The sequence below is a fragment of the Astatotilapia calliptera genome, chromosome 7, assembly GCF_964374335.1.
Source record: "Astatotilapia calliptera chromosome 7, fAstCal68.1, whole genome shotgun sequence".
Taxonomy (NCBI): Eukaryota; Metazoa; Chordata; class Actinopteri; order Cichliformes; family Cichlidae; genus Astatotilapia; species Astatotilapia calliptera.
Window position 1 is genome coordinate 3,168,683 of NC_137428.1, and position 26,697 is coordinate 3,195,379.

General features: G+C 43.0%; 1 protein-coding gene and 2 long non-coding RNA genes across 3 annotated transcripts; all 3 read right to left on the minus strand.

Annotated features, from left to right (window-relative positions):
• Positions 1-368: 368 nt before the first annotated feature.
• ces3 (carboxylesterase 3) lies at positions 369-21,819 on the minus strand. Its single transcript, XM_026172500.2, has 13 exons — positions 21,660-21,819; positions 7,437-7,638; positions 7,218-7,356; positions 5,659-5,792; positions 5,316-5,469; positions 5,061-5,165; positions 4,339-4,440; positions 3,947-4,087; positions 3,762-3,842; positions 3,457-3,598; positions 2,155-2,304; positions 1,536-1,608; positions 369-892 (listed from the first exon to the last, which is right to left on the minus strand). The coding sequence occupies exons 1-13, from the start codon at positions 21,724-21,726 to the stop codon at positions 703-705; spliced, it is 1,680 nt and encodes a 559-aa protein (XP_026028285.2). The 5' UTR covers positions 21,727-21,819; the 3' UTR covers positions 369-702.
• Positions 8,442-9,908, minus strand: LOC145429908 (uncharacterized). The gene is made up of 3 exons (XR_013910241.1): positions 9,781-9,908; positions 9,633-9,703; positions 8,442-8,888 (listed from the first exon to the last, which is right to left on the minus strand). It is a non-coding gene; the product is annotated as an uncharacterized LOC145429908 (long non-coding RNA).
• Positions 16,723-18,189, minus strand: LOC145429909 (uncharacterized). The gene is made up of 3 exons (XR_013910242.1): positions 18,062-18,189; positions 17,914-17,984; positions 16,723-17,169 (listed from the first exon to the last, which is right to left on the minus strand). It is a non-coding gene; the product is annotated as an uncharacterized LOC145429909 (long non-coding RNA).
• Positions 21,820-26,697: the final 4,878 nt, after the last annotated feature.

A 26,697-nucleotide genomic window follows, 5' to 3' on the forward strand; every position in this document is an offset into this window, starting at 1 on the left:
GATTTTATTTTGACATTTTCTTGGTTAGTTTCAGTTTCTCATTTTGGTTTTATGTCTCATTTAATCATTTTATGTTTTCCAGTCATTTCAAACCTTGCTGTTGGTATTTTGTGTCTTCTGTCTGATTTTTCATAGAAGAAATACGGTGTTACCTGTAACATAAAACTGGGGCTCTGACCTTTGCCCAGTAAGACCTTCAGTAATTCAAGTGTCAGACAGAATTACTCAACTTTATTTTAGTGTCCTTTTAAAGTCCTCAGAGAGTTCACCGAGTGTGGGCAGGACTAAATACATGATAATAAGATATATTCCTTCATTCTAGATATGTAAGAATTAGTTATGCAATGGAATAGTCAAAACTCTTGATGTGAAGATTGTTCCTTTGCCTTTTAATATGATTGCATTTTAAATTATAAGTGGCACATTTTATTAATTTATTATTTTAGGAAAGTAATCAATCAGCAAATCAAGTACATAACCTAAAAGACCTGATAATTCTCTTTTTGCTTTCAAAATTCATTTCAAAGTTCATTAAGCATTATCTTATATCAACAATGCCTATTTAAAAAAATTAAATTACATTTTTTTTAATTACAGTTTTGTTACAAATCACTTAGAATTACAAGAGTTGTGAAAGACACTCAGTTAATCTATTCTTAAACAAAGAAAAAAAGAGTTTGGGCTGTAAAACTTTATCAGTCATCAGTTTCCAGGCACCAGTTTGGCTGCTGCTTCCAACTCTCTGAGCTTCAGAGGCAGGGTGACAGTAGCGAAGTGGACCCTATCCTTCCTCAATTTCTGTTTCACGGTCTGAGTCGGGCCCAGCTCCATGTACTCCTGGTTCTGCCTGTTGTACTGAGGCCAGCTGACCAGCCCAGGACCATTGGGAGAGCTGGGGATGTCAGTGCAGAGAAGATCATCAGTATATGTTCCCTGCGATTTCATTCTGCAGAAATATCATCATTTCATTTGTATACGGCAACTGCACTCATGTGTGCCCTTGTGGGTTGCATCCTTTAAATATTTCCTACTCCAACCAGCAAATTTACTGCAGTCACCTGTCAGCCACTCACAGCTGATATTAATTAAACTGATTACTTATTGCAATAATTCCTGTCAAGCATTTGGTTCTGGAAGCTGATGTGCTGGAAGGAGAAAAGCTGAGATAAGATATGTTTCTTATATCCCAAAAGAAAAACCTCGATAACGTCATGGTGGTAACAGAGATCAAACCCGGGGCCTCATTAGTGCTGTTATAGACTTGACCTGTGACCTATTTCCCCTGACAAACGTGCAACCATTAGGTGTTGTATTTGGATCAGACGCCAACCTGAACCTGACTCATAAACCCAGACAGGTTGTTAGTAACAGCAAGCAGATCTGTTGAGGCCAGTCAAGAGTTATCTTTTCTGTTTCTACTATACCGTACATCATCAGCCCTGTATCAGTTGCTACCAGTTGATAGTCAGCATGTCATGAAGGAAGTCAACAGTACAGGGTCTGTAGTTTTGCGGTTTGCAGCCGTTTTTACTCACCCATCTCGGACAAAATTAGCCCAGTATGACATCATCGTCCTGCAAAATCTCTCATCCTCTTTGGTGATGTTGCCTGAAGATGGGACAGTGGAAGGTCAGTCACAAAGCTGCCCTCTGACTTTCAGTCTTCTAAGGTTAAAGCTGATGTATTCTGCCCATTTTCAGCTCAAAAGTTTTATTCTTGGACTCTGATAATCTGGATCTTCTGTCTGAAACAAGCTGGTCTAACTCTTCCCCCTTTGACTGACATAAACAGAGTTGAAACCGCATGTGGGTGGAGCTTCTGTGCTCCCAGCCAGAGCTATGTGCCCGACATGCCCATATTAGGGACATCCATTCTCTGTGACATCATATAGATGCAAGAATAGAAAAAACTATCTGAAAAGGAGCTGTCTTACACCTTTTGGCTCGTAGTGATTACTGTACATGTGCTGACCTCAGTATTTAGAACTTCGGGAATTTTATTTGATTTATTAAGTCATTCACATCTGACAGAAAAGAAGGGAAAGCAGAATAGGTCCCTTTTAAACAACATTTTGTAGCCATTTGTTAGCCACAACTTTCCCCCATCAGTGATACAATAAAAATGTATTATAGGGCATATACTACACACACTTACCTAAGATTTTTATATTTCCATTCCAGAAACATCCACCAAACATCAAGCCGACATCATCTGCATGATCTGCTTTCACAAAGCTGGGCCTGTTATGTTTGTATATCTCAGCCTGGTATGCAAACTCATACATGTAAACTGGAACGCCCACGTCTGAACAGCCAAGGAGACAAAAGATGAGAGGAGCATGGTTATGCTGGGCTTAAACAGAACAAAGTGATCTTTTTCCCTCACTATTCACTACTGGCACAAAGCTTTGAGGAGCTTCTTTCCTTGCATCAGTTATAGTTGGATTAAAGGAGCAAAAACTAAGCTGACAAATAGGTACACTGATAACCGCAGAAATAAAGAGAAGCTAGCCGCATTGTGAATTGATTTTAACAAGATAAAAGCGTTTATTTTAACCAAAACCACAAACTTTAACCAACCAGCCACTGAAAAACCATGGATGGTCTCTAAGCTCCTGTGCTTGTGTCATCTCTTTTCTATTCCCTGAGTCTGTTTCAGCAGAGAGACTGTTAGTTCCTGCTGTCGCCAAGTGCTGCTCACTGGAGATCATCTGGAGATCATCTGATTCCTGGGAGTCTCTATTTAATATATTATATTAAATAGAGACATATATATATATATTGTAGAATCGTCACCTTTTTTATATTCATCCATAGCTGCTGTGATGCAGATGCTGTATCGGTCTGTCGTGGTGAAGAAAGAGCTGAGTGCAAAAGCAAAGCCGTCAATCTACATCCCTAGCCTCAGGTTGTGGATCCAAGTGGTGGAAATTAGCTTTCTATAAAGCGTGGCTGGCCTCTCTTGGAGATAGGATAAGGCGTTCTGTCGAGAGTGGCACTGACTAGCCGGAAGGGTCTAGTTGGTTCGGGCATCTGACAAGGATGCCTCCCAGGTGACTCCTGGGTGAGGTGTTCTGGGCATGTTCCACCAGGAAGAACCCCGAGACAGACCAAGGACATGCTGAATAGATTACACCCCTCATCTGGCCTGGAAATGCCTTGGTGTTCCCTTGATAAGCCGGAGGAGGTGGCTGGGGATAGGGATGCGACCTGGCCTCGGATGTATGGAAGCAAGGCCAGGATAGCAGTTTGGTTTTTTTGGTTTTGTTTGGATTTCTGCTCAGGATTTGCTGAGTCCCATTTCACATAATGTCTCTGATAGAGAGGCCCGAGACTGACTGAATGACAGTGTTTCATTTCTGGCACTTATATGTGTGGTTTTGGGAGTCCTTGGAAGTCCACCTGCTCTAATATTTAAATATAAAGGCATGCTGGATGAGTTAGCCCGTTCTCTAACCTGAGTGGTACCCAGCCACTCGGACAACAGGCAGTGTCATCAGCAGGTCTCCTATGATTTCAGTGAATCCGTCTCTGATCTCCTCTGGAGTTTTAGCATCTTGCAGGTATTCATCTACAATGAGGTTGTTAACAAAGGAGGCCTGGAACAGAGAAACAGGTTTTGAAACTATTAGATCAGGTGAGTTTTATTATAGCGCCTAGTCCTAATTTTAACCTGAGCTCAAAAAAAACTTCACCACAACTTCAATCAAATCATTGAATCAATGATATAAAGAAAAGCTGCCTAGCTGTTGCTGTGCTCACCCCTGGAGGATTAAACATGTTCACCACTGCCAGCACGGTCTCTCTGTTCATGCCATTCTCCCACCCAGGAACGGCGAAGCTCTGCAATCCACAAAAACACAATTTAGATCAAGACTTTAAACAGGAAACACATTAGGAGAGTGGAATCAGCCACAGAGACTGTGGTGTAGAGGTATCTGTGCGACCTGAGGTAAGATCCAGCCAAATTCATGGTTTGTGATTCCCATCAGTACCGGAACCTTCAGCACTTCGTGTTTCTGAAGAAGAGCCTCTGCCAAGTCAGTCAGAAATTCGCCGTCCACCACGGCCCCGAGGAAAATTTTCATCTGCACAGAAGTGACTGTTGATGACTTCCAACAGAGGTCAAATGGATACAGGAAGCTGGAGTTTGCCAGCTGAGAGTGTTTAAATGCTTCCATCTAGTGGCCTTAATTAAGTATTATTCTTGCACGTGATATTAATCTCTAATCCAGCAGGTTTTCACACAATTGGCTTGAACAACATCAGATTCATTGTCTGTTTTTCACTCAGTGGATTCAGAGTACATCTGCTTGCACGTGTTAACACAATCATTTACCTGCTTTGTTGCGGCTACTAATTCATCTTGACTCTTCCCCTTCATACAACGGATCAGTTCCTCTGTGCTGCTGTGGTTACATCCAATATGGTTCGCAACAATCTGGGTATGTGGGGGACATGAATGACAATCACAAACAACACAATCTCTTGCTGCCCCAACTACACTAACTTCACCCAACTTTAGTGAAGTTAGTGTAGCTTTAACCCTTTCACGCATAGTGGACAGCTATTCAAAGGCTGTTTCCTTGTATTTGTGTCAGTGTTGATGGTATACTTGCACATAAAACACTACATTGGACACTGATGTGTGACTCCATACCCTGCCACCCACTGGTCAGCCAGTGTTGTCCACCTAAGTGGACATGTAAAAAACTCTTTGAAAAGTACATGTTTGAAAAAAGGAGTTCAAAAATCTTTTTTTCATGAGTAAAGATGAATAAAAATACTTGTGATTGTCATCATTCATCCATGAAAGGGTTAAACTGAGCAATTTCACTGTTACCATCTCGGGATTTCTTTTTTAATTGAACATGGACAATGCATCTATATGCATGTCTGTTCAGATAGTGGTGAAGACTTGATTAGCACTGAAGTATTAACTGTTCATTCTTGGCCAGATTTAGATGCTACTTCAAAGGAGCTACAAAGCAGATATGTTGATCTGCTGATGGAGCAGTCACTGTGAGCTACTTCAAATTCCTCGCATTCAAATTTCAGCACCTGCGCTTGAGACAAAGGATGATTTGTAGTGTAGGTTCCAAGTGTTGCTACTCCACTTTGAAAGATTGCCCTCTGAAACAGTCCTTTTGCTTGTGGAGAAAGAGTCTGTTCAAAAAGAGACATACAGTATGCATGTAAAATTCACTTATGAAATACTCAAACACTTGAATTACTCAGTATTAACTTTGAGGTGCTCATATTTGAGCTTAAACAAATGTTTAGCAGGTTGATTTGACATGCTGATTTCTTCCTTACCAGTATGGATGCACTGATTCCTCCAGCAGATTCTCCAGCCACTGTGACCGTCTGCGGATCGCCACCAAAGGCTTCAATATTTTCCTGCACCCATCTCAGGGCTGCCAGCTGATCCAAGAAACCCCAGTTGCCCTGGGCGTGTTCATCTCCAGTGCTTCGGAAGAAGAAGAGTTGATACAATTTATTTGGATTGCTTTAACTTCATAATATCCACCACATGACTGATGAACCAGCTGGAGTTATTATTGGCAGTAGATTGTGAGTTAGCTCAACCTTTTGTTAGAAATAATTTAATTAATGTGATCAGGTGGATGTTGAAAGGTTAAGGAAAACAACTCCTTACCTCAGGAAACCCAGAATGCCGAGTCGATACTGAATAATAACCATCACTATGTTTTCATAAACAGCTAGTGGAGCCCCATCATACTGTGAAGCTGCACCCATAGCCAGACCTCCTCCATGGATCCACACCATCACCTGAAACACAGCCAAAGAACCTGCATGTCACACCTGACCGATGCCGATTGGAGGAAAAGAAAAAGGTAACGCTGGTAGTTAAAGTAGTAGAAGCACACGGTCAAATGGAAAGCTGCTTATCCATGTCATCAGTCAAAACAGAGATGCCCAGACTTCCTTCTCGACAGCCAACTCGACTTCTTCAGCGTTCTTTTGCTTTCCCGAGCAAGCCAAGAGAGATAATATCACCAGCATTTCTGGACCCACACCAGGGTATCCTCCAAGTTCACAATCCCCGAAGCCTAAATCCTTCTAATCTAGGAGACATAACCAAATCTGATTACTGAACCGCCACAAATGACTCGGCTCTCATCTCAGCCCTTTCTGCTTTGCTTAAGGGCTGAGATGGATCCACAGGTACTTGGGAACCCTTCAGGTCTCCTTCACTCTGGCCATCAACTTATTTTTTTTTAAAAATCACGACTCAGAGTTTAATCTCCACTTCACACTGGCAATCATCACTCACTGAAGCCAGCAGTGCCGCATCATCAAAGCAGAGATGAGATCCTGAAACCACCGGTCGTGGCACCCTCTGTCCCTCGGCTGTAACCAGACATTCTACCCATAAAAGTTTGAAACAGACTCAGTGGCAAAGGACACCCCTGCTGGAGTCCAACACCCACTAGGAACATTATGCCTGGAAATGCAAACCAAGCTCTCACTTTAATTGTACAGTTGGCCCATAGCAATGGCCCTGATATCCCATGATCCTGAAGCACACTCTGCAGGACTTTGTTCTACCTGAATCTGATATTCACTATCAAACAGACTCTCCTCAGTTCAGTTTTTTTAAAAACCTTGGTGACCTCAGTGACTGATGGGCGAGTCGTACACCTCGTGTCCGGGCTCTGTCGTCCCTGCAGTGGCCGTGTCAGTGGGGATCAGGGGACTCTCACTAAGATGTGTCCATAAAGATCTGTATGTGACTGCTTAACCTTTACTGTTGCAAGAACATATAAGGCATATTTGGAGATAGCAGGACTCTGAGCGAGATACCTCCTTAGTCTGGATTTAGATGCCTGAAAACAATGCACAACATTCTGCTATGCTTCCTCTATTGAGCATGTTTTACTAAAATGTGTAGCCATGGGAGAAAGGCTTTGTTAGAAGTGTTAGCCACTCAGGAGCAACATGAACCCCACATATTAAGAAGGCGTCGCTTGGACGATGCAACAGGAGGTCTGGGGTGAGCTTTGTGTTGCTGTCTGTGAGGCTTCAGTTAAGGTGGTAAATATTTGTTGACCTGGAGGGAGTAGGGTTGTAATGGAAAAGAGCCCAGGACACCAAACTCATCTAGTGCAGAAAATGGCATCAGTGCTGTATTATACTATATAAAATATTAGACTATGATACTCTGTATCCCTGCACCCTGCCACTTTTACTCACTGGAAGCTTGTTCCCCTTAGTTGCTTCAGCTGGAGTGTAGACATTCAGATACAGACAGTCCTCTGAAATTGCTGGTGGGATGAATTCGAGCGACATGGTTTTTGAAACATTCACAACTAGTTCAGGATCCTGGATACACCTGAAAAGGAGACAGATGAGGGAGAGTGTGTGATTCAGAATGAGAGTGCTGTTAAAATGTTCTGCTCTTTGGTGACTTACATAGATGGCTCTTGTGTGCCGTCTCTCACACCTTCCCAGGGTTCCTCAGGCCGCGGAGCAGAGAAGCGGAGGTCTCCCACGGGCGGCTGTGCGAAGGGTATCCCCAGGTAGCACTTTGCCCTCCTCTCCGTGCCTTTCACACTAACATATTCTCCTCTGATTTGACCATTTTTCGCCGAGACCACGAGGTCACTTCTCCCTGCTGAAGAAAGAAGTGTGCCGTTAATGGGCTGTGCATCTAAGTCTGAAGAAGTCTTTTAACTTAACCGCTTAACAGCTTTTAGTTTCTCTGTTTGTAGAAGTTCAAGGTGTAAGAAGCAGATTTATATCTGCAGGTCACATGACTGAAAAGTATCATTATTCATTCAGTTTAATGCAGTTTTATTTATACATTGCCAAAACACAAGAGCATAATTAATTATTAAGTAAAAAAAATATGCTCCGTATAAACTGAATGTATGTCAAACAAGTACACTTTATTTTCTTAAAATTAACATTTTACGTTGCACTTACATGACACACTGACATGGAAAACTGAAATTACTTAAAGGCAACATTTTGGATAGTGTGTAAAATACAAATAAAGGCAGAATGCAATGATATACGAATCTCAAACTCATATTTAGTTCAAAACAGAAAATAGTCAAATATGTCAAATGATTAAAACGAGCGCAGCGACGCTTTGTAAGTTTGACTAAAAAGTATGACGTAGTCCTGTGTGGACGGCAGAGGTCAGACCCAAACGCAGGACTCGGAAACAAAACGAGTGAACTAAAGAAGACGCCTTTATTACCTGTAACACGATACTCTTAAACTCACTGACACAAGCATACAAAAACTCAGGCCAGGAGAAAACCAAGTGTAACAGGTATTACAATTAAACAACATGAGATATGCATTAAATTATTGTCTCGACGACTTTGGACCAGTATCAGAAAGTTCTAGGTAAGACTATGGAGCCTTGAAAGGATCAGCAGAGAAGGAACCACACAATGATAGAATAGATGTGATTTGAGTAGAAACTGTATTGAAAGTTGTAAAGTTTACAAACCCTGCCTGTCTAAAGCCGGCTTCCTACAGTGCACAAACGCACATTAAAGGGCCCAAAAATAAAATCAAAACAACATCCTCTTTAAGGAAATTCTCCAAAGAGTTTCAATTAAAGAGCTTCCGCTCCCGTTGCTCAGTCCACTTCTCTTTAGAAAGAGAAATTAGAGTTCCTTGTGTGTGTGTTTCTGTCCATTGGTTCGAACACTACCCGGGTAGATTTTTAAAGTGTTAGTCTTATCTGTATCAAGGAAGGTAGTAATAGTCCTGAGGTTCGCTGAAGATGGATCCCACGGCTGGCCACACCGCACTCGGGTCCGTCGACAGTCACTCTCTCGGGATTGGCTCGCCACTGAACCCACAGGGTTCAGATCTCAAATGATCCAGTCCTGGTCAAAAACCAATCTATGCACACAGTGCAGAGTGCATACATTACTATTTTATCTATTCTTCTTCCATCACTCATCTTTCAGTCAAGTATTGCTCAAGTATAACAAATTATTTTAGTTATACAATGTCTCAACCATCCTAAAATAATTTGAGTTACATCACACAAGGTCTTAGTGCAACAGAAAATATACCTTATATTTACCCTTTTGGGAATAAATAAACTTATAAGATTCACTCTCCCATATTTATCCTTTTAACAGCTTGCTTTTAACTGTTCTTCTTTTTTCAGATATTTCAACCTGAATTATTTCTCAGAAAAATATATCAACTTCTTTAAACATTAATACATCAACAGGGTAATGAGATCCCTCACATTTTATAATCACATTTTATGAACTTTTTGCATCTTCATCAAATGAATTAACTTCTAAGTCAACAAAACTGAAAGGGTGCATTTAAGCACTACATGACAATATTACTGCTTCTCCAACGTTTTGGAAAGCTAACAAACTCAGATGAATCACAGTAATGTTAGAACACAGAGATCGCTAAGCAGTAACTTAATACTAGCGGTTAGCTGGGCACATTCTAATGTATACTTTAGCACTTAAAATTAAACATCTGCACATCAGTGATCTTATAGTACTTTAAACATAAATATCACAACTCCGACTGGTTTTGTTTTTTAAAGCAGAAAATATATTAACAGCAGTCAACTACATGTCTTTATGGTGCTAACATTCATGTAGCATCCCTTACCGGAGCTCGTGGTGAGATAGCTCGTCCAGCTGACGCAGCTTCCCACGGCCGTATTTCACAGATCTCAGATCCTAATAAATAGCCATCTGTTAACAGCTAGTATGTGAAGATAAATTGCGAATTTAACTTTTATTCCAGTTTTTCTTACCAGGATCTTTCAGCTAATTTGGCGGTTGCCTCGTGAGTAGCGGTTGCCTCGTGAGTAATGGCTTCCACAACAGGAAATGTTGACTAACAGAAAGTCATCTCAAGGCATACTCGCCTCCTAGCGGCGGGGAGGGAAAATTACACCTCCAACCTTATGCAGCAGCACAACCCACAAATCTGATGTGGGTTACACTCTCCCCTCCTGAACTCTTGCACGTCCCTGTGCATGACAAGGTTCACACAAATGTTTCTTGGGGGGAAAGGCAAGGGAAGAAGCAGGTGCTTCACCTTCATTTACCATGTCATTCCACACATCGGTCAACCCTTGGAAGAAAGACTTCACCACGGTGACAATTGGTTTCCCCAATTCAGTGTAGTCGAGCCTCATTGGTGGTTGACGATCCCGCTCAGACCTCCTGACATGGATATCAGCGTTAGCTCGTTCCTCTACTTCACCACTCTCCTCTTGTCCTTCAGTTCCAGGATCATTCATCACATCCTCCAACCTGTCCGGGAGGACTGGGATCTCTTTAGGTTGGTCCTCACTCAAATCCTTGACCTCGTTAAACAACTCATCTTCTCCTGAACCGCTATCCAGCAGCATCCTTTGTCCCTCAGATTCAGTGGATGCACTATCATCCATCTTTGCTTCTCCCACAGATTCATGGAGTTCAGGTGCTGGTACGTCCGCAGCAGGAGGTGAGGTCTGACCATCATCTGGAGTCTGCTCATCGCCACATTGATCTGTTTCATGGTAAATTGATGTGGCATCAGGCATAACATTGGCACCTTCCGGAACCTCCGTTGACTCAGCGGAGATTGATGTCAGGTTACTCTTGGCGTGACTGGAACCTAGGTCTCTTGGGGCATTTTGCCTTGCAGCACCCCCAGTCGTCTCAGAGACTGGCTGTGTTTCGAACCAGGCAATGGGAACAATGTCCTCCTCGTCTGAAGACTGGTCAAGCTCCGTTGTCCTGTTGGGAGTATTCTGACGTGTCCTAGGCTTTCTAGCTCGTTTGGGCTGAGCACGCTCCTCCGTTGGTGCGGCAAGAAATCCGCATGGGAGTAAGAGGTCACGATGCAGCGTGCGCTTGGGACCCTCGCCGTTCTCTGGTCTAACTGTATAGACTGGGAGGTCTCCAGCTTTCTTTACTACCACATGGACTGTGGACTCCCACTTATCAGCGAGCTTGTGCTTTCCTCGGATACGCACGTTTCTGACGAGTACTCTGTCGCCAACGCCTAAAGCAGAAGGACTCACTCGCTTATCAAACCGAATCTTATTCCTCTCAGCTACCTTGGCAGCAGTTCTTGTGGCAACTTTGTAGCTCTGCTCAAGGCGAGATTTAAGGTCTTGTACGTATTGGGAATGTGACTTGTGTCGCTGTTCTTTCACTGGTAACCCAAATGCGAGGTCGACAGGCAACCTTGGCTGGCGTCCAAACATTAGTTCATATGGTGTGAACCCAGTCACCTCACTTCTGGTACAGTTGTACGCGTGGACCAACGGCTTTACAAAGTCCTTCCAGTGAGATTTTTCTTGACTTCCCAGAGTGCCAAGCATGTCTAATAGAGTGCGGTTGAAGCGTTCCACTGGGTTGCCCCTCGGGTGGTATGGTGTTGTTCGCGTTTTGCGGATGCCCGCAATCTGACAGAGTTCCTTGATCAACCGCGACTCAAAATCAGGACCTTGGTCACTGTGCAGCTTCTCTGGGAATCCATAATGGATGATGAAATTGTCCCACAACCACTTTGCAACTGTTCGAGCCTTTTGATTTTGTGTCGGTCCAGCTACAGCATACTTGGTGAAGTGATCAGTGATCACGAGGATGTCCTTTGTGTTGCTTCTGTCTGGTTCAACAGACAAAAAGTCCATACATACTAATTCGAGTGGTCGCGTCGTTGTTATATTCACCAGAGGTGCAGCTCTCTCGGGTAGAGCTTTCCTGCACACACACCTGGTACACGTCCTTATTTTCTTCTCAATGTCCAAAGCCATTCTTGGCCAGTAGAATCTAGCTCTGACTAGATCCACTGTGCGTTCCTTTCCCGTGTGACCCATGTCGTCGTGCAGACTGGTCAATACCACGTCCCGAAGTTCCTCAGGCAAGACTAACTGATGTTGGGGGTGTCCCTCTTCTAGGCGTGTTCTATAGAGGATGCCATTTCGGAGCTCAAACTTGTTCAATTCTCTCAACAAGAGAGGCAGATCTGGAAGCTCGGTTCTTAGACTAGATGGTGGTTTCACTCCGTGCTCAATCTGGGAAATGACATGCTTAATGCACTGATCAGCTCGTTGCTTGTCTCTGAGGTCCTCTTCTGAAAGGTTTGGGATGATGGGTAGTCCTCCAAGCCCGTCCTCATGACCAAAACTGTCAGGCACCGCATCTGCAGAAATGGCCAGGCTTTCAACCAGGGAGATACTACCATCACAGTCCATTGCATTGTCGGCGCAATAGACAAGTTGTCTCTCACAAATGGCTTGAACGACCTCTGGATTAACCATTTCAATGTCTCCTGGGTCAGATAGGTGATGTTGAGTGAAACGACGTATCCTGTCCCACTCTTTCTGAGATGGTAGGTCATCACGCAGATTGCCGTGAGGGCGTCTCGACAATGCGTCAGCATCTCCATTTTGTTTCCCAGGGCGGTACTGGAGCTTAAAAGAGAAGGTGGAGAGTGCAGCCAGCCACCTATAGCTGGTTGCATCGAGCTTGGCAGAAGTAAGTATATAAGTGAGAGGATTGCTGTCAGTGACCACCGTAAACTGATTGCCATACAGATAGTCACTGAACTTCTCTGTCACAGACCACTTTAATGCCAGGAACTCAAGCTTGTGAGCCGGGTAGCGGGATTCACTACGTGATAACCCTCTGCTAGCGTAGGCAACAACACGCAGCTGCCCCTCCTGCTCCTGATACAAGGCCGCTCCGAGGCCGGTGGAGCTTGCATCCGTGTGTAGGATGTAGGGCAACGTGGGATCTGCAAAGGCTAGAACTGGGGATGTTGTCAGTTTGTCTATAATCATTTCAAAGGCCTGCTGGCAAGCGGGTGTCCAACGGTCCAGAAATGGTTCTTTTGGGTGGTAGTACTGCCCACTCTTGTCTTTTGACTTGGGATGCTTCTGAACAGGTGGGTACCCCGATGTCAGGTCATTCAGAGGCTTTACTATGCTTGAATAGCCTTTGATGAACTTCCTATAGTACCCGCAGAATCCCAAGAAGGCTCTCAGCTCTTTTAGGCGGTGAGGAACTGGCCAGGTCCTTAATGCTGCTATCTTCTCTGGGTCTGTTTCCACTCCCCGCTCCGACACCACATGTCCCAGATAACGAACCGAAGACTGGAAGAACTTGCATTTTTCTGGAGACAGCTTCAGCCCGTACTCCTTCAACCGGTTGAGAACCTTGATGAGTCTCGCTTCGTGTTCTTCTAAAGTCTTTGAAAAGACTATCAGGTCATCCAGAAAAACTACAACCTCCTTCAGGTTCATGTCACCCATGCACTTTTCCATCAGCCTCTGGAAGGTACTTGGGGCGTTCGTCACTCCTTGAGGCATGCGATTAAACTCCCAAAAACCAAGCGGGCAGACAAAGGCAGTCTTGGGCTTATCAGCTTCATCAACCTCAATCTGGTAATAACCAGACTTGAGGTCGAGAACACTGAACCACCTGGAACCAGAGAGTGCTGTGAAAGTGTCGTCCATCCTTGGGAGTGCGTACGCATCCTTCACTGTCTGCAGGTTCAACTTCCTGTAATCAATACAGAGGCGAACTTGACCATTTTTCTTCCTGACCACAACAATAGGAGATGAAAATGGAGACTCGCTCTCACGAATCACTCCAGCATCAAGAAGTTCTTGAAGATGTTTTCTGACGGCTTCCACATCATTTGGGTGGATTGGCCGGGCCCTGTGCTTGAATGGTGTTTGGTCAGACAGCTTGATGTGATGCTTTACTCTATCTGTCCTCCCAAAGTCAATATCATTCATGGCAAAGACTTCAGGCAATCCATTTAGCTTTTCCACAATTCTGTCTCTCCACTCTGGAGAAATGTGAGATTCCCCAAAGTCAAAGACCAGCTTAGGTTGATCAGGGGACTTGGATCCAGGTAGCTTGGTTGGCTCCTGACCCTCCGTCGCACTCTGTTTGTGCGGTAGAATAGCCTGGATTGCATTGAGCTCAGCAATCACGCTCTTGGCCGGAATAGTGATGTCGTGCTCAGACGCATTAGAAATCACAACTGGTAGCCTGCATGGGGATCTGGTCGGTATGTTAAGGAGGCAGGTCTTTACTAGAAGTCCTCCAGGCAGAGATGATGTAGGGTACTCCACAATGGCACACTTCTCCGACTGGAGTCCCTTGACTGCTACAGTTCCCTCTAAAACAACAGTTTCTCCAGCCGGAACAACCTTCTTGTCTTTCCCATGCATCCTCACCACTCCAATGTTACTGTCATGACATTGTTCATGTCGCAGTTGTAATACTTTCAGCACAGTCTTGTAGCCATCTGCTGAAGTGTGGTGGATCACTGGACCTTTCTCTTTGTGCATGTTATATGCCACATCAAGGGTGTTAGTACCAATCAGTACATGAAAGCCAGATGTTCCACTGTCTGGGACCACTAAGGCCAAGGTTGGGACATCACACTCCTTCCCCAGGAATTGTTCTGGGAAGGTGATGGTGATTTTAATGTAGCCCAAATAAGGCACGGGTAACCCATTGGCACCTTCAACTTCCAATAGATCATACAGTGGCTCTATCTGTGTTTTGAACAGATGTTGATCAAAGAAGGACTTGGTAACCGTAGTCACTTGTGAACCTGTGTCCATCAGACAGTTAAACTGTTTATCTTGGATCATCACTTGGCATGTACTCTTTGTACCTATCAGTTTTGGGGAAACCTTCGAAAGGTGTTTCCTGACATTACACTGGTTCAAAGCAGCACTTAATTTAGGTGTAGCGTCTTTATTAACAGGGCGCTGGTGAGCTGCTACAGCCTCAGTTTGCCCTACAACTGAGGCTACATCTAAAAATTTTCATTGGGAGTTAGATGGTCGGTTGCATCCCAAAGACGCTGCTTTTCTCTTAGCTGACTTCTTTTTTCATCAACGAGAGTGGGGTTTGGTTCGTTAGTGCAAGTTGAGGAAATGTGGCCATCCTGACCACACTTGAAACAATACCAAGCCTTTGGCCTTGCATTCTGTTTTGGGTTGGAGGGCTTCCAGCTTGGTGCTCTAGGGTTAAGTTTAGGTGGTAGTGGTTGGCTGGACGTGTGCTCAGCGCTCCCCTTGGGTTTCGAGGTCTTTTGGGGTTTCTTTGACATCAATGCGGTAAGCTGGCTCTGAAGAGATGCGACCTGCTGTTTGAGTTCCGCCAACGTGTTGGACTCGGGTGGGATCACTACTTGCTGGCTGCAGGCACATGTGCTTTGCGAGCTAGTAATGGCCCGCTGTCGATTTGAGCCGAGGTGCTTCTTCATGCGTGTGACTTTGGCTGCATGTCTATCCTCTTCAGTACGGATCTGTAACAGGAGCTCTGCAAACGCTGGAGGGTGACTTTTCTTTTCTTCTAGGTTGAGGTCAGAGAGCAAGATGTTGTCCCAACAACCGCGGCAGAATTGTTTGAGAATATATTTGTCTGCTTCTTCAGCAGCAATTCCTCCCCTCTTAACAGCAAGGTTTAGAACAGCCTGGAGGCGGCAGAGGTAAGACGAAGCCTTTTCACCAGGATCCTGAAGAGTGTTCATAAACTGGGCGAAAAGTTCTTCGCCATCTTCAACAGTTCCAAAGGCTGCATCCAGCAGTTGAAGGTAAGTTTCAGGGGTAGCTTCAGGACTTAGCCTTTTAACAATATCTGCTGCAGGGGAGAGCAAGCTTTCAACCATTTTCCGAGACTTCTGAAGATTGGACAGAGTGGGATCTTTCCTGAGAAGCTCAGCATGTGATCGCCATGTGTCGTAGTCGGTCTCATTACTGGGTCTTGGGGTTTTTCCTGAAAATGGGTGAAGCTTGATGGGAAAATGTGGATATGTGTTACAGTCACTTTTCCTTACAATGTGTTCAACGATGACCTTTTGAACTTCAGGTGGATGGAGGTCACTCTCCCTGATGGGTAGATTTTGCCTCAGGATGGTGGGTGGCTTTGGTTTGGGGCAATCTTGACCGGAATCTGTTAAGGAGGGACTTCTGAACATCCGGTGCTCTGAGGTTTCAACTGTTTCAAGAGATGTGTCGAACGGTTTGGCTACAGATGCCTCATCAATGCTGTCAGTTCCAATTGCCTCACTGATCTCTGACATCATGTCTCTCAGCACTTCTTCGTAGTCTTTCCCACTTAATTTTGCCAATTTCTTTATCTCATTGAGGTAGGTTTTGGTAACATTGCAGCCAACCTTCGTAGTGTAAATGCTAGCCAAAGCTTGAACGAGATACCTGACACTTGGGTTCTCTTTGAGTTCATGTGTGTAAGGCAAAAGAGAAGATAAGGCTTCAATGGCGGCACCATCTTGATATTCAATAATCAGGTTTTTATAAAACTCTGATTCAGCATCAGTTACTGAAACAAGCCTAAAAGAACCAAATTTCTTCAGAAAGTCTATAATCTCCTCATCTTCTGGCGATTCAAGCAACCCACTTACAATCACTGCATTAGGGACTTTGATACCTGAGTTAGCTATGAACTCCATCTTTGGCAATGACAAACAACTTTTAAACAACTTTTTTTTTTTATACAATTCCCCAAACTTGAGATATGTTTCACTGCTGACACTTAACTAGGCTCCTGGCTGGCTCGCCACTTTTGTAACAGGTATTACAATTAAACAACATGAGATATGCATTAAATTATTGTCTCGACGACTTTGGACCAGTATCAGAAAGTTCTAGGTAAGACTATGGAGCCTTGAAAGGATCAGCAGAGAAGGAACCACACAATGATAGAATAGATGTGATTTGAGTAGAAACTGTATTGAAAGTTGTAAAGTTTACAAACCCTGCCTGTCTAAAGCCGGCTTCCTACAGTGCACAAACGCACATTAAAGGGCCCAAAAATAAAATCAAAACAACATCCTCTTTAAGGAAATTCTCCAAAGAGTTTCAATTAAAGAGCTTCCGCTCCCGTTGCTCAGTCCACTTCTCTTTAGAAAGAGAAATTAGAGTTCCTTGTGTGTGTGTTTCTGTCCATTGGTTCGAACACTACCCGGGTAGATTTTTAAAGTGTTAGTCTTATCTGTATCAAGGAAGGTAGTAATAGTCCTGAGGTTCGCTGAAGATGGATCCCACGGCTGGCCACACCGCACTCGGGTCCGTCGACAGTCACTCTCTCGGGATTGGCTCGCCACTGAACCCACAGGGTTCAGATCTCAAATGATCCAGTCCTGGTCAAAAACCAATCTATGCACACAGTGCAGAGTGCATACATTACTATTTTATCTATTCTTCTTCCATCACTCATCTTTCAGTCAAGTATTGCTCAAGTATAACAAATTATTTTAGTTATACAATGTCTCAACCATCCTAAAATAATTTGAGTTACATCACACAAGGTCTTAGTGCAACAGAAAATATACCTTATATTTACCCTTTTGGGAATAAATAAACTTATAAGATTCACTCTCCCATATTTATCCTTTTAACAGCTTGCTTTTAACTGTTCTTCTTTTTTCAGATATTTCAACCTGAATTATTTCTCAGAAAAATATATCAACTTCTTTAAACATTAATACATCAACAGGGTAATGAGATCCCTCACATTTTATAATCACATTTTATGAACTTTTTGCATCTTCATCAAATGAATTAACTTCTAAGTCAACAAAACTGAAAGGGTGCATTTAAGCACTACATGACAATATTACTGCTTCTCCAACGTTTTGGAAAGCTAACAAACTCAGATGAATCACAGTAATGTTAGAACACAGAGATCGCTAAGCAGTAACTTAATACTAGCGGTTAGCTGGGCACATTCTAATGTATACTTTAGCACTTAAAATTAAACATCTGCACATCAGTGATCTTATAGTACTTTAAACATAAATATCACAACTCCGACTGGTTTTGTTTTTTAAAGCAGAAAATATATTAACAGCAGTCAACTACATGTCTTTATGGTGCTAACATTCATGTAGCATCCCTTACCGGAGCTCGTGGTGAGATAGCTCGTCCAGCTGACGCAGCTTCCCACGGCCGTATTTCACAGATCTCAGATCCTAATAAATAGCCATCTGTTAACAGCTAGTATGTGAAGATAAATTGCGAATTTAACTTTTATTCCAGTTTTTCTTACCAGGATCTTTCAGCTAATTTGGCGGTTGCCTCGTGAGTAGCGGTTGCCTCGTGAGTAATGGCTTCCACAACAGGAAATGTTGACTAACAGAAAGTCATCTCAAGGCATACTCGCCTCCTAGCGGCGGGGAGGGAAAATTACACCTCCAACCTTATGCAGCAGCACAACCCACAAATCTGATGTGGGTTACACAAGCCTTAACTAAGAGTAAAAGAGGGAAACACGGAGCATTCAGGGACAACACTACAAGGGACAAAGTGAAACTGAGAACTTAAATACACACACAGGATAACGAGAGGCTGAACCACGAGTGGGAGCACAAAAGGACTGGGCAAGAAACAGACATGGAGACGAACACAGAAATGAACAAAGCAACATGAAGGGAGAACACAGGAACAGGACTACAACAGTGTCACGGTGCCATGGAGACAGCACAGGTAGGGGAGGGGACAGAAGGAAGAACAAAACACAGGTGAGACTGGACCAAACAGGCGCAACAAGAACCACAGAATTAGAAATGTAAAGAATGAAAACTCAGAGGCATTAGGAACTAAAGACAGAGAACCAATACATAGCTGGAATATGAAAATCTCCAACACCAAACAAAACCAGTGTTGGTCAAGTTACTTGAAAAAAGTAATCAGTAACTAATTACTGATTACTTCCCCAAAAAAGTAATCCCGTTACTTTACTGATTACTTATTTTCAAAAGTAATTAATGACTTAGTTACTTTTTAAAAACACGATTTACAACCTGAAGAGGTGATAAAGCGATAGATCTTTCAGCCCAATTCTACTTTTTCTGCATAATCCATCATACAAAATGTAATCAAATGGAAAAGTCTCTTTTTAAAACTTGTTTTATTAGTTTTAATCTTTTAACTTTATGCATCAAGCAAAAATTTTATTATATGCAACATTCTCTGACTTGAATAAATTAGTTTAACATTGAAACCTATTTTCTGCACATTCCAGCACATAAAATAAAATATTTTTTGTGTTTACACTCAGTCTTTCAAATAGATGCAAGTAAAACACAGCAGAAAATAAATAAAGTCAAAGACTCAGCGGTCCTGTTGCTCTATTTTCACCTGTAAAGCAGGAGTGGGGTAGGCGGAGGGTTACCCTGGTGCAGGTGTGCCGCGGTCAGTGGAAGAATCCGCGAGTTTCTCTGTGAGTTTCCCATTACGTCGTAGCTACTCGGTGCTTGCTCGGAGGTTTAGGGGTTTTTTCGCTGTAAAAAGAAGTTTTCTTCCCACGCACAGCGGACACTAATGTTTTTGTCACTTTTTATGGAATCAAACTCAAAGTAAGGTCAGTACTTCCACGCTTTAAACGCTGCACGCTCATACTCTCTCTGCACTGGATATATGATCCACTGTTGATCTGCACACAGCTGTTGTCACGAACGGGGCACTCGCTTACGTCACTGTCCTGAGACATTCTCGCAAAAAAATCACGGTTTTAGTAACGCAGTAACGCAGCGCTCCTACGGGAAAGTAATGGTAATCTAATTACCGTTTTTGCAATAGTAATCCCTTTACTCGTTACTTGAAAAAAGTAATCAGATTACAGTAATGCGTTACTGTAATCTGATTACTGATTACTTTAATCTGGGAAGTAACGCGTTACTGCCCATCTCTGAACAAAACAGCACAACTCCAAAAGAGGGTCAAAGACCCAGGATCGTGACTAAAAGAAACAACCATAAGAATATTTCACAACTAACCAGGGTAACTGGTTACAGGTCAGTGACGTGAGTGGGTAAAAAAAGGATCTTAGAGAGGCAGAAGACTGTACGGTACATAACATCATTATGAGATTCAGAGAATGTGGTGAAATCTCTGTGCCCAAGGGTCCAGGCTCAATGTCTTTATTGGATGGACAGTGCCTTGGGCAACATTGCGTTAAAGCAGGGATAATTCGGTGATGGAAATCAGTGCCTGATCTCAGGTACACTACCAGACATCTCGGTCAGTGAACACTATTCTCTGTCCACAGATGCAGATTAAAGCTCCATCATTGCAGAGAAGCATGTGAACATGATCCACAAACACCGCCGTCTTCTCTGGGCCAAAGCTCATTTAAAATGGACTGAGACAAAGTGAAGACTGTTGAATATTTGAAGTTCTCAGTGCCCCTGTAATTGACAGCTTGCACTGTAAAGGCACCATCAGTGCTGAATGGTTTACAGCGGGTTTAGAGCGACGTGCCATGCAGAAGGTCTTACAAGATAATCCTAAACCACTTTTTCAGCCCCATGACGTCCAAATGCTGAACTGGCCTGCCTGCAGTGCTGACCTTTCACCACCTGAAAACATATGACTCAGGACTATCCAGCAACTAGAATCTTCTATGGCTCTCAGTTCCCAGACATTTACAGTCTGTTGAAAAAAAAAAAAAAAAAAGAGGGGACGTTACACGTGTTGCGTGAAGCTCAAAATGACCTTTATGTTTAAAACTGCACATTTTCTCAGTTCAAACTGTTTACATGTTTGTGTTCTGCTGTGAATAAAATTTGGGTTTATGAGATTTGCAAAATAGCTGCATTCTGTTTTTATTTACATTTCACAGCCCAATGTTTTGGAATTAGGGTTTATATTAAAAAAAACAAAAACAAACTAGTGATAAATCATAATCAGTATGCTTTGTGCAAAGAGGGTTTGACCTCTGGCACTTCCACATGCCGCCCTGTCCCGGGCCTCCTGACTGTGGAGCAGCAGCTCACAGATGCCAAATGTGTGAAGCTTTTCTTTGTGTCCAATCATTGCTTCTGTGTAGCTTAATTGTCTCAATCCAAGTGTTTTGTATCAGCTTTGAGTTACATAATCTGTGTAGCTTTAAAATGTTTAGCCTACCTTGAAGAAACTCATCAGGTGGATTTCCCCAGCCCAGTGGCAGATTGATTCTTTGTAACAAATAGGTAGGTTTAACTAGTTAACAGAATGCTTTCCATTAGTGGGCCTTTACTGTGTATTTTTACTGTCTGATTGCCACTTACAGGAAATATTCAGACAGCAGATGGCAGTAACAGTGAACTGTGTGAAGCATGCATGTAGTGAAGCACGATGATTTAACATGGTTTTGGTTTTACTAGTCCAGTGCCTTTTCATGGAAACTGAACCCCACATTATTTCTTCGGGTGGTAGTTAACGTTTGGGATAACTGGTTTAGGAACGCATTAAGAAATGTGCACAGAAAAATAGCCCCACAAGCATGCGTGTGTGGTTTTCTTCCTGCACAGAGATTGAAGCAGACACCATTCACTGTCATGGAAACACTGAACTACTTTCAGCCAGAATAGCTTAACTAATCCAAAAGAAAAACCTCAGACCTGGCACTGAAATCCTCCCCAACACACCTGCCAACTTTCAAGGGGGTGGGCAAAATGATGAAGGCGTACATGGAGCAAACATCAAAAACAAACTTGTTTCCTTTGGTCAAATATCAGCATGATTATACTTTATCTGACACAATCCTTCTTTTCTGCTCTGCTAACATACTATAATATTCTGTGGTGAACCCATGAATCAGCCATCTGTCTGCAGACATTACCATGTGCCTCCCAGAAAAGAGCTCAAATGAAGCGTTGTCTCACCTGGTGTTGCCTGTGCTACCACAATCAGCACAGGTAGAACATAAACAATAAACAGCGCTGTTCTCATCCTGGCCAGGCTCAGAGAAAAGACGGACTGAATTACAGCAGTCTCAGAGAAATAGCCTTCGACTCACCCCTCCCCTATCCTGCCCTCCTTTAGCACCTCCCATACACTCACAAACACACAAGCATTCAAAACATAGAGCCAGTACACAGACTTTTAACCTCTTTCACACCCACTCAATATGCGATAGCCTCAGTGCTACGACCCGGCTCAAAAGTCGCAACATTAAAAAAAAGATGAACACCAGAGTGTTAGTGAGAAGAGGATTTTTCTTAAACTGGAATACCAGGTCGGCTAAAATTGCTGGAGCCACCAAGGCAAAGACAAGTGAGCTCCCTGGAAGCTTGCCTCAGGTATGCTTTTATCCACACCTGACTAGGTGTGGCCAATTAGCATCATCTGAAAGCATTGAGGAGATTAGGGGCTGCAGAGGGACGTAACACTCAGCATAAATATTGTAGTCGTCTATTGATTTAAACTCCACGCACGACTCTGACCGCAGAGTCAAAAATGAAGAAATGCTGCTCTTTGACCCCGCTCAGATCTCACTAGTATACTCCTAACAGTAGGGTAAATGCAAACTGTTCTCTGTTTCTAGGACAGACTGCTGTCAGACTGAGAGGAGGTACATGAGGTGAAATGCAACAAACAAACCCAAATAACTGTGAAATGTGCACATTCTGCCGCGGCCCTTCAGTGAATGATCGCAGTGAACGCACTAAAAAGGGGAAAGAAATCCTTGGAGCAAAGCTGCTGTGGGTTCTTGCATCACTTGTGTTCCTCGTGTGCTTGTAAAAGTCACTTAAAGGTGAGCCATAATATTTTCACAGCTGAGGGCTGAGGGCCTCTCGGCCTGGGGCTCGGTCACTCAGGCACAGCTGGCGGCCGGCGGAGCTCACGGGCGCGTCACTGCAACTCCCCCTGGCTTCTGCTCCGCGGCTGCTGAGTGAGCCCTCATCTGGGACTCTCCTCAGCTCTTTCTGGGACAGTGGCGCGGCTGCCCCTCTGTTGGTCTTCCTTGGTCTCGAAAGTGACCCAGATCGGATTTGAAAATATCGGATTTGTGCCGTTCACACTGTCACACCATGATCGGATATGGGTTGCATAGGGTCAAAAAAATCGTAGCTACGTTCACACTGCAGGCGAAAGCGCATCAAATCATCGGATTTGATGCGAAGTGAACGTAGCCTAAGAGACCTAGAGCCAATGTAGAATCACCAGTACCTCTAACATTCATGTCTTTGAACTGTGGGAGGAGTCAGAGCACGTGCAGACACAGAAACTCCACACCGAAAGGTCCCCAACTGGCCACCGAGTTCCAACGCAGAACCTTCGTGCTGTGAGGCTCCCCATGCTTCAACTGAATACTTTGGTAAATCTCCGATCTGTTGAAGTTTATATAGTACATTTAGAATTGGCATGTTGACATCCCAGCGGTGTTGGTGGATATTAGTGTGCTCAGTTCATTTGACAACTTTCAAAAGATCCCAAACTCCTCTACATGCCACATGGCATTCGGCTCTTGTTGAGTCCCCATGTTTAACAGCTCAGGATTTAAGATTTTTTTCTCTCATGTTAAGAAAGAAAAACAAAGAGACAAATAAATGCCACACTGACAGGATTGCATGGATGTAGATCTAAAGTCCCTAAACCATATATGTGTCCTGGGATGCTACCTAGCCAACCACTGGTCTTATAAAGCCCTGGTTTTTGATAAAACATTAGAAATTTTTTGTCCAAGAGATAATATGATAATATGATTACTGCACATTCTTCAGCCAAGCAGTTTGTCAACCACTCTACCACATTTCAAAAGTGTACACTGTGGTTGCACAGCTTGAACCTAAGACTTTCCATCCCTCATGGGAACACAGGTTGTAGACTTAGTTCACTCATCACTCTGATTTTTTTTTTTCTGATTAGGTAATCCTCCCCCATCTGCATCCTCTTGATCACCTATAAGGACAAATTCTTCCCTGAAACACCTGAAACCATTTTGTAATGTGGCTGATTGTATATGTGACCATAATAGGAAGCAGATTGCTCATAGATTCAGATTAAAAATCTTATTCAGTGTGTTCTCTTTTGTATAATATAACTTCACACACACAGTCTTCAATAGGAGGCGGGACAGGTGGAGTTCCTGGTTTGTGTCTCCAGTTAACTCACTGGTCTGTTTAGTTTTTATGTGTTTTTATGTTTGTTTTCACGTCACTATTTTTGGTTAGGGTGAAACTCCTTCCTTTAGAACACTAAAATCCAGCATGGATACCTATCTCGCCGATGACATAGCCCGTTTGGTTGCACAGCTCCACCCAAGGACACCTGGTACTTTAACTTTGTTTCACTCCCTGGGAATGAGAATAAGCCCGTTTTATCCTCTGTTCCTGCTTCCAAATTACCGGACCTGCTGCCTAAACACCTCAGATGTTTACAGTATGGTGCAAAAAAGCAGAACATGCTTTGAGCAATAAAACAAATGGAGTATGTGAGCATGACAAAAATAAAGATAACAAGAGACTGGTAGATGTTACAAACAGAATTCAGAAGTTACAAGGTTTGTCTGAGTAAACAGTGAGCAGCGTGTCAGTGCAGTCTTCCACCCCAAAGGTCAAGTTAGGCAACAGTGTGTTTACCTTTTTACAATCAGCAGAAAAACAGAGTTTCAAGAGGCCAAGCAAACATGCCAAGTTCTGATAACTTGTTCTGGGAGCATGAAGGGCAGAAATTCAACCTCAACCTGCTTTCCTGCAACAAGCTGCAAAATAATGACAAGACAAGGAAATATTGCACAGTTGATGGCAGTAAGTATGACACAAGTCCTGGAAATGCATAACCCCTGCTGTCTGTAATTAATGCTTCCAGGTATGTGTGCATCTGCTGCAGCAGCACTCTAGGTCAGTTTAAGTCAGCCTCCTCAGAAGATGCCGAGCTCACAGAAACTGAGCTTACACCCTGAGTAAGACAATGACTATGACACTGCAGCTGGTTGCAGACACTGAGCCACGCATTAACACTACCCTAAACCCTGCTTGTGATCAAATCAAGGCAACCACAAAAACCACAACAGTGACGCAAATAATGGCCTGAGCACTAAACCTGGCCCTCCAACAGCAAGATGTTAAATGTAGCCCACTTGATGAACACACAGGAAACCAGCACTGTGGTGATATGATGTCATTCTCTAAAACCAATAACAAAACTTAGCAGATGCAACAAAAACTAAGTGTATCTGAGAAAGTGACTTTTGGTTGGTTCCACAAATGAGTTTTGAAATAGTAAAAAATCAAAGAATAGTGTGTCTGTGGCTTTTGAGAGTCAGAGGTGTGAAGTCATTGCTGATAGTTCTTAGATGAATTAAAGTTTTAATCCGTAGTTTTTCATTTTAGATATGAAGATAGATGTAGCCAATGTAATGCACCTGACATATTTCTGAATTTACCTCATGCCATGTTTTGATTTTGGCAACATAATTTTCATATCTAGACAAGAAAGTGCAGTGTTGTCTGTGAAGGTTCTCAGTCATCCAGATCATCGTAGTCTAAGAAGCTTGGAAAGAAAAGCGTCTGGACTTAATTAAGTTTCTTGAAGATGTTTCACCTCTAATCTGTGAAGCTTCTTCAGTTCTAAGTGCAATTGGTGGCAAGTCCCAAGCTTGGTATTCCAGGCACAAGCATAAAGTGTACGGACACAAATATGCGCTAAGATAGCTCGAAGAAACAGTCCTATAAATGCTAGAATTTTTATCACCAAACCTGAAACTATTGATGGGCAATATCATCCAGAAAGCCAATTATTTGTCAGATACATCAATTAAAAATAAACCAAAAATAAACCTACAGCACAAACACGGTGACAAGATCCAGTTCTGTGAGTCCAATTAGTGGATATAAGGCCTGACAGATGGCCAGCAGCCAGTATCCAAAACATTTTACACTATTTTTATGAAGGTGAAACTATCTATACAACTAGAGGCTATTTTTTTTAATTTTATTTCAGGCTGTAAATGTGTTTTAAAGCATATTCTCTTGGGCTTTTAACTTGGAAGTTTATGAGGATGGAGTCACTTTTGAATTAAGGGGACATTGAGGCATACAGGGCAGAGGAGACATGGAGACTTGGACGCTAACAGAAGAGCCAAGTAAAGGAATCGAGGACTGATAAAGGAAAGGAGAGGGGCGAGCTGCGAGGAATCAGTGGTTATTCGAAAAGTGCCCACTAGATGGCGCCAGTGAATTTCGCTGGGAAGAAACTAATCTCGATCCTCTTCCATCTTCTTGTTGAGGGCAGCATGCATTTTTGGAGAAGCACGTGTGTAACCTAGAGGTTGCTGGCTGAAATCCCTGGATAGAATAACACTCTATAACTGAGCCACTGAATGCTCCTATCCAAAGTCAAAGGAGGCTTTCAGTTATGCACTCTTAGGGTTATTATTTTTCAAAAGTGATGAAGCTATACCGACCTAAAACAATCTTTAGACTCTTTTATTTTAAGTTATTAAAATAAGCTAAATATCTAAAAAGACAGAATATTAAAAGGAAAGAAGAGTGCACTCTGCATTTCTCTTCATTTTTCAGTCTGCTCTTATAGTGTTAATGTTATTAATATTCATTTTTCATGTGTCATGAAAGCCTCATTATGTCACAGCCTAACACTGCTGTTACACTTTGTAGGTATTCTTATAAGGTAAACATTTCAACGTGAGTCATTCATGCAGGAAACCGAAGCAGCCTGTCGTCAGTCCAAAAGGAAATCCTGGCTAATCTCATGTCTGTATCACATTTGAACAAGAAACAAAGTGCACGACAATGAAAGCAATGCCACACAGAAGACTATACACACGCAGGTAACACAAAAGAAAACAAATTTGAATAATTTACCCACCGCTTATAAACACATTGGTTAAGAAAATAGGTGGAGTGCTTAAGAGTATCCCAGCGGTCGTAAGGTGAGAGGTGGGGTCTGCTGCAGGGC